Raw genomic sequence first — 14,878 nt, 5'->3', positions numbered from 1 at the left:
CTCAGATGTTCACTGCTGCCAGTAGCACACGTATGAGAAGCAGAAGTATGGCGGCAGCTGTATAGATTCTGATATGTAATTCTCTGTATCATACTTACCGTACACACATCATCCTTATTACTAGTGAGAGAATAGAGGTAAGACACTGATGATGGGGGTGTAACAGTGTATTATAACCTAGCAGATGATGATTACAGGGTATTATATGGTGTATTGCATGCAAAGTACCTTGGGGCAGATGTATTAACCTGGAGAAGGCATAAGGAAGTGATAAACCAGTGATATGTGCAATGTGATAAAGGCACCAGCCAATCAGCTCCAATATGCAAATTAACAGTTAGGACCTGATTGGCTGGTGCCTTTATCACCTTGCACATATCACTGGTTTATCACTTCCTTATTCCTCCAGGTTAATACATCTGCCCCCTTGTTCCACACCTACTCTGCTGTAGCAATATACCTTATATAAGGGCGAGTAACCCATGTACAGGCTTACCAGCGTATGAGCACACACATAAAGGAATGCTACCTTACCAATGCTTCCAGGAGTAACGTTAGGAGACATTTCTCTGATCCATCAGCTCATATGACTGATGTTATTGTTCATCTAGAATCTCCAATTCATACGATATGTTCCCCATATATTGTTTTACATTGGTGCTGACATAGGACTTGGCGAGTGACTACATCTCCATTTATACTTCATGGATAGTTACCAGTACGAGAGAGAGATATATCTAAGTCTTATTATAATATTACATTTGTTATTGTGAGTGTTCTCAGGAGGGTGGACACAATGATAGTCTGAGACACAATATTGTAAAGCCTTCATTAAAAATGATGTTTTATGATACACACACATTTACAATTAATGGGCCCTACACACTAAAAGATTATCTGTCCAATCTGGCTGATTGGAAAGAAAATCTGAAAATGTATGGGAGCAAATGGCAATTCACTATTTGCTCTCAAACATTGGAAAACAGACAAAAATGGACTTTAAGACAATTTGGTTAAGTTTGTTTAATTAAACCAATTTATCTGAACTGTTTTTGTCCATTTTCTTGATTTTGGTAGCACATTGTTGATTGTCATTTGCTCCCAGCCATTGCCAGATTTTCTTTCCAATCAGCCAGATTGGACAGATAATCTTTTAGTGTGTAGGGCCTTTAAGTGTCCCAGAGAGTCGTCTTCTCCTATTGTTTACAAGATTAATATTGTTACAGAAAATGTCACATTTCCATAATGTATTTTATTTCCAGCAGATGGACACACAAGCAGGATCTCAGAAGGACATCTAATGTTATCCCCGTATTGTGACATAAAAGATAATGACAGTAGACAGGATTCTCCAGGAGCCAACCCCATTACCCCAATTATACATCCAGCTTTGTCAGCTGATCCCTCTGATCCTGGGAAATGTTCTCTTGATCACTCTGATATTGGTGCATCTGTTACAGCTCTGAGAGTAGATACAGTGTTTCCCTGTTCTATAGATGCCAAAAGTTTTACACAGAACACAAAGCATATTAACCCACACACAGGTAAGGCAGGTGAGAGGCCATTTCCATGTTCTGAGTGTGGGAAATGTTTTGCAAAGAAATCACTTCTTGTAATACATAAGAGAGTACATACAGGTGAGAAACCATATTCCTGTTTTGAGTGTGGGAAATGTTTTACATACAAAACAACTTGATGCACATAAGAGATGTCACACAGGTACATCACCATTTCCATGTTCTGAGTGTGGGAAATGTTTTGCACGGAAATCACAACTTGTTATACATCAGAGACATCACACAGGTGAGAAGCCATTTCCATGTTCTGAGTGTGGGAAATGTTTTGCACACAAATCAGATCTTGTTATACATCAGAGAAGTCACACAGGAGAGAAGCCATTTTCTTGCTCTGAATGTGGGAAAAGTTTTACCCAGAATTCTCAACTTGTTAGACATCAGAGAATTCACACAGGTGAGAAGCCATTTCCATGTTCAGAGTGTGGGAAATGTTTTGCACACAAATCAGGTCTTGTTACACATCAGAAAAGTCACACAGGTGAGAAGCCATTTCCATGTTCTGAGTGTGGGAAATATTTTGCACACAAATCAGGTCTTGTTACACATCAGAGAAGTCACACAGGTGAGAAGCCATTTCCGTGTTCTGAGTGTGGGAAATATTTTGCACACAAATCAGATCTTGTTATACATCAGAGAAGTCACACAGGTGAGAAGCCATTTTATTGCTCTGAGTGTGGGAAATGTTTTACCCAGAAATCACAACTTATTACACATCAGAGAGGTCACACAGGTGAGAATCCATTTTCTTGCTCTGAGTGTGGGAAATGTTTTACCCAGAAATCACAACTTATTACACATCAGAGAAGTCACACAGGTGAGAAGCCATTTTCTTGCTCTGAGTGTGGGAAATGTTTTACCCAGAAATCACAACTTATTACACATCAGAGAACTCACACAGGTGAGAAACCGTTTCCATTTTCTGAGTGTGGAAAATGTTCTGCACACAAATCAGATCTTATTAAACATCAGGGAAGTCACACTGGTGAGAAGCCATTTTCTTGCTCTGAGTGTGGGAAATTTTGTTTAAGTAAATCACACCTTGTTATACATGAGAGAAGTCACACAGGTGAAAAGCCATTTTCTTGCTGTGAGTGTGGGAAATGTTTTACACAAAAATCACACCTTGTTATACATGAGAGAAGTCACACAGGTGAAAAGCCATTTTCTTGCTCTGAGTGTGGGAAATGTTTTACACAAAAATCACACCTTGTTATACATGAGAGAAGTCACACAGGTGAAAAGCCATTTTCTTGCACTGAGTGCGGGAAATGTTTTACACAGAAATCACAACTATTTACACATCAGCGATGTCACACAGGTGAGAAGCCATTTCCATGTTCTAAGTGTGGGAAATGTTTTTCACACAAATCAGGTCTTGTTACACATCAGAGAACTCACACTGGTGAGAAACCATTTCTATACTCTGAGAAATAAATCACTCTTGTTGCACATAATAGTCATCAGGTGAGTTAACATTTTATTCTAGAGTATACTGATCATTGCCATGGAATGTTTTTGAAGGTTCTTATGCTATCTCCCATGCTTTTTGCAATATACATGCTACCGCAGGGTGAAACAAAGAGATGTCATGTCCTTGTCTACCACTGCTATGCAGATGACCTGTCTTTTGCTCCGGGTACTAAGAACCCAGTACCTATCCTAAATGGTTGTCTAGCTGAGCTCCAGGTGTGGGTGATGCCAGTTGGCTGTGACTCAGTCCTGGTGAAACAGGTCCTTATGATAGAAGCTCACCAACAAAGGGCAGGGCTACAGCTCAGCTTTGCAAACCAACCAGACTTGCGCTTGGGGGTTCAGAGTTACAAAATGCTGATCCTGTGCGTAATCTTGGTGTCCTGGATGGTGAAGTGACACTTAGACATCGGTATCTGCCACAATCAGATCCTCATCTGAGGAACATAGCCAGACTGCAGCACTTTTTTTCCCTCAGAAGATCTACCTACAGTCATACATGCACTTGTATCATCACGCATGGACTACTGCAATGTCCTCTACCTGGGTCTCCCAGCAATAGAATTAAACTGCTTACAGCTTGTACAGAATGCAGCAGCCAGGCTGTTACCTAACCAGTTGTTCCTGCCACATAACACCCATTCTCTGCTCCATGGCAGTAGTGGGGGGAGATGGGGCGGGTGGCAGTAGTGAGGGAGATGGGGCGGGTGGCAGTAGGGGGGAGACAGGGCAGGTGGAAATAGTGGGGTGACAGGATGGGTGGCAGTAGTAAAAGGACACAGGGCAGTGGCAGTAGTTGGTAGAGATGGGGCTTGTGGCAGTATTGGGGGGAGATGGGGTGTGTGACAGTAGTGGAGGGAGACAGTGCGGGTGGCAGTAGTGGGGAAGGCGTGGTGAGTGGCAGTAGTGGAGGAGGATAGGGCTTTGGCAGTAGTGGGGGGAGATGGGGCAGGTGTCAGTAGTGGGGGTATACAGAGAGTGTGGCAGTAGTGGTGGGGAGACAGTGTGGGTGGTAGTAATGGGGTGGGGTGGGTGGCAGTAGTTGATGAAGACGGGCTTTGGAAGTACTGGGAGGAGATGTGGCAGGTGGCAGTAGTGGGGATACGGGGCGGGTGGCAGTAGTAGAGGAAGACAGGGTGGATGGCAGTAGGGGGGGAGACAGGGTGGGTGGCAGTAGTGGGGGAGACAGGGTGGTGGCAGTAGTGGGGGGAGACAGGGCGGATAGCAGTAAGGGGGGAGACAGGGCGGGTGGAAGTAGTGGGGGGAGACAGGGCTGATGGCAGTAGGGGGGGAGACAGGGTGGGTGGCAGTAATGGGGGAGACAGGGTGGTGGAAGTAGTGGGGTGGAGACAGGGTGGGTGTCAGTACTGGGAGGAGACGGGGTAGTGGCAGTAGTGGGGGGAGATGGTGTATGCACGCAGTGCAGTACCAGGGGCTGCTGGAGGCAGTAAAGAGGTGTATGGGTCCCACACAGAACCGGTTGATAATTAGACTTAATGATGATTATGCTTCCTTATTTCTAATTAATCCCTTGTATCTGTTACTGTTATTTGCTGTGTCAGCCTTTATGTGTGTTCTGTGTAATAATCCTGAAAGTAGTGCTGCTACCGATCTCATATCATTTGTAGTAACTTGGAAAAGATGAGATATGAGGTGCACTCTGGAAGCTTATAGTGGGTTAATCAGAGATGAACGCAGATGTGACATCACGCAGCCCCCCCAGAAAATGGTCCCGGATGCCCGCATTCACCCCTCAGGGATGTGACCGCAATGTGTGTGTCTGCGCGGCCGCTGCCAGCAAACTGCTGCGGGCCGCTATTGCGGCTGGGTCTGAATGACCCCCATAGGCTGTGCATAGAGTAAAGTATTTTTTAAGTTTAAACTATAGACACAAATCTGTGTTAAAGATTAAATAAAGTAGTTTAAAAGTAACAGATTTCCAGTGTGATTCTGCCTATGCTTCCCCCCCCCCCGGGACCTGCCAATGTCCGCTTATTATAACAGTTGAGACCTGCCATCGTCTCCACACTGCTACTCCCGCATCAACTGACCTCCTGAGTGCTACAGGATACGGCTTGTTTCCATCATACCTGCGGTGCTGCAGACATCTGAGACCTGCCATCGTCTCCACACTTGCGGTGTTACGGACATCTGAGACCTGCCATCGTCTCCACACCGCTGCTCCCGCATTGTCTGGCCTCCTGACTGCTACAGGACACGGCGTCTGTTCATTACCAACATCTGCGGTGAGCTTCTAGTGTTATGTGTGGGGGTTAGTGAAGCAGTACGTTGGCTTGGAGATATCAATATCTATCTCACTAAGGGTGGCGTCTAATTTCTCTTTAAAACATACTCTTTCCAGTACAACCTATACGGAGGCATTTTAATCCATGGTGGACTTTGATCTCTAAACAGAGTTTGAAGTGAGACGTCTCTTCATTTATACTCTGTATTAGACATGGGACATTCTTATTAATTACTAGGGATGGTCAGTCGATCTTATGCTCCTTAATCAGCTATTTTCTTGTTCATTGATTGTATGTATCATTTTTTAAACATTTTAATAAATTGTATTGATTCATTCAGCACCTTGCGCTCTCTTATATAGTTATTATAATTATATCATAAAATATACTGTGTTTTTAGGTGTTGCAGACACCTTATATGGGAGCTGCAGTTTATGTACTAATTTATTAGTGTGAACACATTTATTGTTCTTAATTTATTATAGCGCCTGTATTGATTTTGCTTTAATAGTAACATCAATTAGTTGTTATATTGTTGTTTTCTGTATATACTCAGGCAGCTTTAGCATGGCATCACGGAGAGATATTAGCGATAGGAATACAAGACATAATTTAATTTTCAGCATTTTCAAATTACGCTGCACAGTAGCGCCACTACACCAGGTAGACTAGTAGCTCCACTACACCAGCATCCCCCTTTTATACATTACAGCAGACAGCGTCCCCCTTTTTACACATTACAGCAGACAGTCCCCCTTTTTACACATTGCAGCAGCCAGCCCCCTTTTTACACATTACGGCAGCCAGGCCCCCTTTTTACACATTGCGGAAGCCAGTCCCCCTTTTTACACATTGCGGAAGCCAGTCCCCCTTTTTACACATTGCGGAAGCCAGTCCCCCTTTTTACACATTGCGGCAGCCAGGCCCCCTTTTTACACATTGCGGCAGCCAGGCCCCCTTTTTACACATTGCGGCAGCCAGTCCCCCTTTTTACACATTGCGGCAGCCAGGCCCCCTTTTTACACATTGCGGCAGCCAGGCCCCCTTTTTACACATTGTGGCAGCCAGGCCCCCTTTTTACACATTGCAGCAGTCAGGCCCCCTCTTTACACATTGCAGCAGCCAGGACCCCTTTTTACACATTATGGCAGATGGTGTCCCCCAGAGAGAGAAAGAGACAGAGAGGGATATACTTACCTTCTCTCCGCTGACAGGCTCCTCGTGATGGCATTTCCCTCTCTGTGCATGCATCGGACAAGGAGGAGGAGGGAGGGGGACTGGAGCCGCAGCAGCGCTATGTCATTGGTAGTAAGCGCCGCTGCAGCATCCCCCTCTCCTTCCGTATAGGCTGCCTGGCGCTGCTGTGGATGCTGGGATGGAGGAACTGCATCCCAGCATCCACAGCAGCGCCGGGCAGCCTATACGGAAGGAGAGGGGGATGCTGCAGCGGCGCTTACTACCAATGAAATAGCGCTGCTGCGGCTCCAGTCCCCCTCCCTCCTCCTCCTTCTCAGCTGCCTCCGGCACTTCTCTCTCCTCCAGCACGGCGCACACAGCAGAGGCGGCATGTAATGAGTCAATTTGACTCATTATATGCCGCTGGCCGTGCGCCCACTTGGCACACATGTAGTTACGGCCCTGGTGGTGATAGTGAGTGTTTTCCTGAGCTGGGTGTACATATTCTGTGATGTTTTTGATCAGTTGTTGGGGGGGGGGGTAAGACACATGCATTAGAGGGTGAGTGGGTGTGTGTGTGTACGGTAGAAGTGGTAGCAGTATGTGCTAATAGTGAGTGTTTGCCTGAGGTGGGTGTACATATTGTGTTTTTTGTGGTGCGTTGTTGGGGGGGTAGGTTAAGTTACATGTTTGTGCAGTACAGGGGTTTGGGGGCAGTAGACAGCGGAGGCTGGTAGAGCTGGTATGAGGGTGATGGGTGCAGGAGTGACGCGTCTTGGCTGGTGGTGTAGTCAGGATGGGTAAGGTGTTGTGTGTGTGAGGAGGTGGAGGAGAAGGGTGAAGAGTGTGGTGTGTGTAAGGTAGAAGTGGTAGCAGTGTGTGCTGATAGTGTCTGCCTGCGGTATCTGTACACATTGTGTGAGGTGTGTGGTCTGTGGTTGTGGAGGTAGCAGGGGAGAGGGGGTAGGGTAAGTTACATATTTGCAGCGGCCAATGTGTGTGGCTGGAGGTAGGTGATGGGGAGGAGGGGTTGTGTGTGCAGGCTGTGGGGGTGTGGGGTGCGGGTGGGTGCCGTGCAGCGGCCGATGTGTGTGGCTGGTGGTAGGTGCTGGGGAGGGGGGGTTGTGTGCGCAGGCTGTGGGGGTGCGGGTGGATGCCGTGCAGCGGCCGATGTGTGTGGCTGGAGGTAGGAGCTGGGGAGGGGGGTTGCGGAGGGCGGCTGTGGAGCGGGTGTCTTGCGGCTTTCGTCCGGCGTATGATGTGTGTGGCTGGAGGCAGGTACTGGGGATGGAGGTTGCGAAGGCAGCCAGGGTTGGTGCGGGTTAAAAGAAAAAGAAATACCCGAAGGTATTGCTATTCCCAGGCGCTAGATGGGTGGTTCACCACAGCAGCTAAACAAGAAATGGGGTTGGTCAGACCCCCAAACGGTATAAGCAAACAAAGAAGTACAGCGCCTAATGGTCACAAATGCAAACTTGGTCACATGAAAACATTTATCATTTTATTAAAACATAATTTGAGTATATGAAAAAGTAATTGGATAAAGTGCACATAAGTGGCAACTGCCACATGAAATCATATATAAATCAGAAATGGTGTTTTTCCCGTATTGTAAATCCTTATAGGAGGTTAATATTGCATGGAACCTGTTCCTATAAAAGTCCCCTTTGGTTTGAGGGCCCAGTGTCCTATCTGTGAGTTATAGTTACCACCAGCATCCCTTGAGGTAACTAGGCGAATCTGCGTCCGCAAACGGCTGTTCCTCAGAGGGTGGTAGCTGTAGATCCTCCACGGTATGATAGGAAAGTCTTTTAAGAGTCCAAATGTTGGAAAACCACAGCGGGGGCTTGGTCCAGGTTCAATCCTTCCAGTGGCTGGGAAAAACACTGTCAGGCAGGTCCCACCAACGCGTTTCATTGCATACATGCAACTTTTTCAAGGTGCTAACAGTCCTGCCAGTAATGGTTTATATACTCTACCAACATGGTTGCTCATTAGCATGTGTAATTGGTTGTGACCACCTGGTGCATTATGTGACCAAAATAATGACAGACATAGGAGTTGGAACAATAGTATAAACATATACACAAATCACTATAATAAAAAGCATTTTTAATAAAATATAAGAAATAAAAACCTAAATCTTACTGAAATCTGATCACATGACCACTATCATTATTTGAAAAAGGGAATCAGGAAAAACTGGATTATTAATCCATATCTAAAGGGTTGCTCACATAGCTGTTGAACTAGAAGTCTATTCCACATATTTGGAGAGATCACAATATAGTGAAAGACATCCCCTCACTGCGGATTCTAATAGTATTAAGTAAACTATATCCAATGGGGAGTCCAAATACATAGAGAGGGTGAAGCGGACGGGACGCCGTTCTCACCGCGTCATCCCTCCACGTCAGCATGCACTCCTGTGTATCTCAATTACCATAGTGATGCTTGCGCGTCATCCTGGGCGCGTCATCCTGTCACCAGGCGCCACGTCATCTGCTCACGTCTCCATAGTCAGTGACGCGAATGGGGCGTTACTCCCATCGTGTCATCCATCTGTATCCATCATGTTGAGGGGTTGTCATGGTGACGCTACCACGTCACTACACTACACCCGTGCACCAGACCGATACAAAACGGCCCCAGTGCTGGAAATAATGAAACATAAAGATATAGCAACGTGGCACCAGTATCCAGGTGGCACATTGACTCCCCATTTTCGGAGGGTTACTCCACAATTGTAGCAAATATAAGTTGCCATGGTGACATCTATTATCCGATGTCTACTAGGCAACTGATTATCATCTCAAAAAAACAGATTTAAACACGTCCTTTATAATCAAATACATCTCACTTTTTTCTGTAAGACAGCCGTAAATTTAGCAAATTAATCTCCATGAAACCACCAATCATTTAGACATAACAATAAGCGAATATTTATGGATTATAATGTATAATAGGTCAACACATATAATATAGTAGAATGATACGGTAGCCTGATAGTAATACTTTATAAGAGAGGTACATTCAATTAATAGACCAATCACCAATATTCACAGAGACCATACGTATATCCCAAACTGTTAGATACTTTTCCCATATGGACCACCCACCTAAATTTATGCGAATTTATATATATACAGATAATACTCATTCAATTTGGACAGACCCAGGTTGTCTAAAACAATAATACGTACTAATTAATATATATATACAGCCCATACGGAGAAAGGGGTGGAGGGAAGGCAACCAAGAGGGAAGGTTCAGAATCACAATACTGGATTGAGTTCGACCATCTCATTCAATCCAGATGGATAGACAGTATCTAGTCTATACATCCAGTAAAGTTCTTGTTTGCACAGGTTTTTGTATCGATCCCCACCTCTCTTAGTCACTGTAACATGTTCAATTGCTATCAAACCCAGAGAGCTAGGGTCACCACCATGTTTGTCTCTAAAGTGTCTAGAGACACTATGCGTGGGAAATTTATTTATAATATTTCGACGATGCTCCATAAATCGAACTTTAATACTACTAGTAGTACGTCCCACGTATTTTTGATTGCAACCACATGTAAGAAGGTAAATTATATAGCTTGTGTCACAGTTCATAAAACTGGCTAATGTATACTTTTCTTCTCTATCAATAGAAATAGTTAAAGTTCTTCTGGGAATATGCTTACATGTGGTGCATCTTGTAGCCCCACAGTGATAAAAACCCTTTGGTCTGGAAGGTAGCCATATATCTTGTGTGGCATCCCCCTGTATGGTTGTGGGTGTTTCTTTTAAATAACTGGGGGCAAGAATGTTTTTAATCGAACGGTTTTTCTTGAAAATAAACTTGGGTTTAGAAGGTATATTTCCCCTAAGTATGGGATCTTGATTTAATATATCAAAGTTCTTACAAATAATTTTCTTCATTTGCAGTGGGAGCGAGTTGGCAGGTTGTCGGGGAAGAGGCTTCGGTGCGGTGAGTTGCGGGTGTCATTAAGGGTGCGGGTGGCTGTGTGTTGCGGGAAAACCAAGGGTGTGTGTATGGGGAGGTGTTGTGGTACCGTGCACGGTAGGGCGTCCGTCCAGTGATGGTGCCCTCTGATGATGGTGGCTGGATTGTGTGGCTGTCCACCTGGGAACTGGTCAGAAGCAGGTGACTCCGCCCAGGCGTGTGACTCCACCCAGCGTTACAGCCAGGCACAGTCACAGACTTGGTCTAATATATAGGAGATTACAGCTGAATCTGTATACAGTTTATATACAATCAGAAATATTGTGGCTACATTTTATCTGATTATTATTGGCATAACTGTTTTTATTGTGTTGAACTCTAATAAATATTAGAAATATTTTTATTTATATACCATCAGCGCTCTTTTATGTCTCTATTGAAACTTAAACAATCTATATCATCTAAGGCATCCAGTTGCCGCATAGGAGCTGCTATCTAATAATCAATATATTTGGTGCTCATTTAATACATGTAACATTGCATTAGCGCCTGATTTAGCTAGGTAATTATAGCTTGCATTTTGTCACCTCACTGGCGTGACAGGCTCAGCTGTCAGTCATGCATCTCCACTGCTCCCACTCTCTCCGTACTCATACATACATGCCTTTCTGGGAGTGTCTCATCCTGGCTGTCAGTGAGACAGTGTCTCTGGCACAGCTGTGTAATCATGATGTGAGTGTGTGTGCTGAGTAGTGAGTACTGCTAGCAGCAAGTCTCACAGCTTAACTGCAGTGAAGCAGTGTGGTGGGGGTAAGGGGGCTGCTACACCAATGAGTCAAGGAATGGAGTAGTTGGATGGGACTCACACAGCAGGTGGTGAAAAGCTTAAAAAGGAGGAGTGGTTGGAAGGGGAAGGAACTGGTAGGTTTAGAAGGGATTAGTGAGGGTAAGGACTCTCAAGGGAAATTGGAGTGGGATCCCACAGGTACCAAACTGGGTAAAGAGCAGCTCTTAGGAAGGAAATAGGTAAGCCAGTCCCTGTGGTTGACCAATCTTTACCTCATGCGGGGAGGCCTTTTGGACTCTTCAGGTCCTGGGGAGTCTGTGGATTCTTCTTGCCCACTACCTGGTGGTTCTGTGGTCATCTCAGGCCACAAACCTCCCAGATGCCAGGCCTCCAGATAAACATGAAATGGTCATGGAGGTGGTCCTGGGCTCTGTGCAGGAGGAAAGTTGTGACCCTTCTGAAGGGGCAATGGTGGACATTGTGAATGGTGAAGGGAAGGTTTTAGTGGGTGAAGAGGGAGTTATCCCATATATCCCAGAAGCATGGGTCCTCAGCCTATATGATGTGCCACAATTAATATAGCTTCTGTCTTGTCCGGCCAACCTTGATTTATGGGCTTTGTCATTTTTTTAAGCAGGATAAAGGCTGAGTTTTGTATTTCTGCAGTAGACTAGAATAAGCCCATACAGTCCACTTCCATTATACCACCGGAATGTGACGGACAGTGACCATCGTGTCATCACTTACCTGTATGCTTACACGAAACAGAATGATGGAAAACTTACAAGGTTTCTTTACATCTTCTGGGGTGCACTGCGAGATTAGACATTATGGCATAATTACTCAGATGGGAATATAAAACAGATAAAAAAATAAAAGCTTTAATGCAATAATTAGATGCAAACAAAAGCTTTTATTATGAAATCATACAGAGGAGTATCCGCACCATATAGATGTAACATACAACAAACCACCGCAGATGGAACCCGGGTGACTCTAATGCACATGGTAATGTACAGGGTATATATGGATAGGATCTTGTATCAGAAAACACTCCTTATCAAGATGTGTGTCTGCAACAAGTTAGGCAAACTAGAAGAAGTGAAAACACGTTCCAATGGCCGCCATATTGTCGTGTAGCAATACAGATTGTGCAACCTGGTATTAGACATTCACATTTACACAAAGCACAATAAACAAAATAAACAGCAGAAAAAAGACCTAAGCATTTGGGATGTATTATTTAGGAACTAAATAGAGGTACATAAATGAAAAGCGTAACAGTCATCAGCCTGCTTGTGAAGGTCTCTAGAGTGGAGACCTCTTGGACTGTGCAAGGCAGTGAGTTCCATGGTCAAGGCTGCAAAACTAAAAGTTTGACCCTTAAATGAATGACAGGAGATTCTTGGTACTGCTGGTAACAGTCCTTCATCTGTAGAAGCAAGCAAGCAGGACAGTAAGGAGGCAGAAGCTGCTTCTAGTACCTTGGACCATGTAATGTTGGGCTGGGAAGGTCAGTTAACCAATTATGAAATAGATTTGTCATCTTACAGGCAGCCGGTGAAGGGAGCAGAGAATGGGTGTTATGAGGCAGGAATGCAAGCTCTGTAATTCTTTTGCTGGGTGACCCAGGTAGATGGCATTGCAGTAGTCTATGAACTTCTGAGGGAATCAAGGGCTTGATTCCGGCTATGGTCCACAGATGGAAAAATGAGGATTTGTATGTGGCAGATACCTGATGTATGTGTCAGCCACATACCAGGGCAACACAAAGATTCAGCACATGTTCAGTATTTTCAATTCTGATCACCAAAGCATAAATCCAGACGGTTGGTAAAGCTGTAGTCTTGTCCTTTGTTTGGGAGCTTCTATTATGTTTCACAAAGACTGAGTCACAGCCAACTGGCATCATCCACCCCTGGCGCTCAGCTAGACAACCATTTAGGATTGTTATTAGATTCTCAGTACATGGAGCAAAAAGCAGGTCATCTGCATAGCAGTGGTAGACCAGGCCATGATGTCTGATTATATCACCCAGTGGTAGCATGTATATTTTATAAAGCATAGGAGATAGGATTGACCCTTGAGGAACATTGCATGACAGTGATTATTATACTCCAGAAGATTTAAATGGTTCCATACTTGGGTAATATCTAATATGTTCAACAAGAGCAGATTTATTTCTCTCACAGCATGAAAATGGCTTCTCACCTGTGTGACTCCTCTGATGTGTAACAAGAGTTGATTTCTGTGTGAAAAATTTCCCACACTCAGAACAGGAATATGACTTCTCACCTGTGTGACTTCGCTGATGTAGAACAAGATTTGATTTCTGTGCAAAACATTTCCCACACTCAGAACAGGAATATGGCCTCTCACCTGTGTGACTTCTTTGATGTGGAATAAGAGCTGATTTCTGTGTGAAACATTTCCCACACTCAGAACATGGAAATGGCTTCTCACCTGTGTGACTTCTCTGATGTGGAACAAGATCTGATTTCCGTGCAAAACATTTCTTACACTCAGAACAGGAAAATGGCTTCTCACCTGTGTGACTTCTTTGATGTGTAACAAGAGCTGATTTCTTTGTGAAACATTTCCCACACTCAGAACAGGAAAATGGCATCTCACCTGTGTGAGCATGCAGATGAGTAACAAAATCTGATTTCTGTGCAAAACATTTCCCACACTCAGAACAGGAATAAGGCTTCTCACCTGTGTGACTTCTCTGATGTATAACAAGAGCTGATTTCCGTGTAAAACATTTCCTACACTCAGAACAGGAATATGGCTTCTCACCTGTGTGACTTCTTTGATGTAGAACAAGAGCTGATTTCTGTGCGAAACATTTCCCACACTTAGAACATGGAAATGGCTTCTCACCTGTGTAAGCATGCAGATGAATAACAAAATGTGATTTCTGTGCAAAACATTTCCCACACTCAGAACAGGAATACGGCTTCTCACCTGTGTGACTTCTCTGATGTAGAACAAGATCTGATTTCCATGGAAAACATTTCTTACACTCAGAACAGGAAAATGGCTTCTCACCTGTGTGACTTCTTTGATGTGTAACAAGAGCTGATTTCTGTGCGAAACATTTCCCACACTCAGAACAGGAAAATGGCCTCTCACCTGTGTGACTTCTTTGATGTGTAGCAAGAGCTGATTTCCGTGCAAAACATTTCCCACACTCAGAACAGGAATACGGCTTCTCACCTGTGTGACTTCTCTGATGTATAAAAAGAGCTGATTTCCGTGAAAAACATTTCCTACACTCAGAACAGGAATATGGCTTCTCACCTGTGTGACTTCTCTGATGACTAACAAGATGTGATTTCAATGAAAAACATTTCCCACACTCAGGACAGGAATATGGCTTCTCACCTGTGTGACTTCTCTGATGTGCAACAAGACCTGATTTCCGTGAAAAACATTTCCCACACTCAGAACATGGAAATGGCTTCTCACCTGTGTGACTTCTCTCATGTCTAACAAGAGCTGATTTCCGTGTAAAACATTTCCCACACTCAGAACATGGAAATGGCCTCTCACCTGCCTTAGCTGGATGATGGGTAATAAGCTTTGTGTTCTGTGTATCTATAGAACAGGGAAACACTGTATCTACTCTCAGAGCTGTAACAGATGCACCAATATCAGAGTGATCAGGA

At 44.4% G+C, this 14,878-nt stretch overlaps 1 protein-coding gene and 1 pseudogene across 1 annotated transcript in view; one reads left to right on the top strand and one right to left on the bottom strand.

The window, feature by feature from the left end:
- The first annotated feature begins 1,268 nt into the window (after positions 1-1,268).
- LOC134983669 (gastrula zinc finger protein XlCGF57.1-like) lies at positions 1,269-3,679 on the top strand (annotated as a pseudogene).
- Positions 3,680-9,314: 5,635 nt separating this feature from the next.
- Positions 9,315-14,878, bottom strand: part of LOC134983663 (zinc finger protein 850-like) — a 155,907-nt gene continuing 150,343 nt past the window's right edge. Inside the window, exons 9-11 of the mRNA XM_063949329.1 lie at positions 13,324-14,762; positions 11,955-12,020; positions 9,315-9,335 (exon numbers count right to left, since the gene is read on the bottom strand). Of these exons, the coding sequence (XP_063805399.1) occupies positions 9,315-9,335; positions 11,955-12,020; positions 13,324-14,762 (1,526 nt within the window). The remainder of the gene's footprint in view (positions 9,336-11,954; positions 12,021-13,323; positions 14,763-14,878) is intronic.

Source organism: Pseudophryne corroboree, assembly GCF_028390025.1.
Source record: "Pseudophryne corroboree isolate aPseCor3 chromosome 3 unlocalized genomic scaffold, aPseCor3.hap2 SUPER_3_unloc_20, whole genome shotgun sequence".
Taxonomy (NCBI): Eukaryota; Metazoa; Chordata; class Amphibia; order Anura; family Myobatrachidae; genus Pseudophryne; species Pseudophryne corroboree.
The sequence above is the reverse complement of the archived record's forward strand: the minus strand, read 5'-3'. Positions and strand labels throughout refer to the sequence as shown.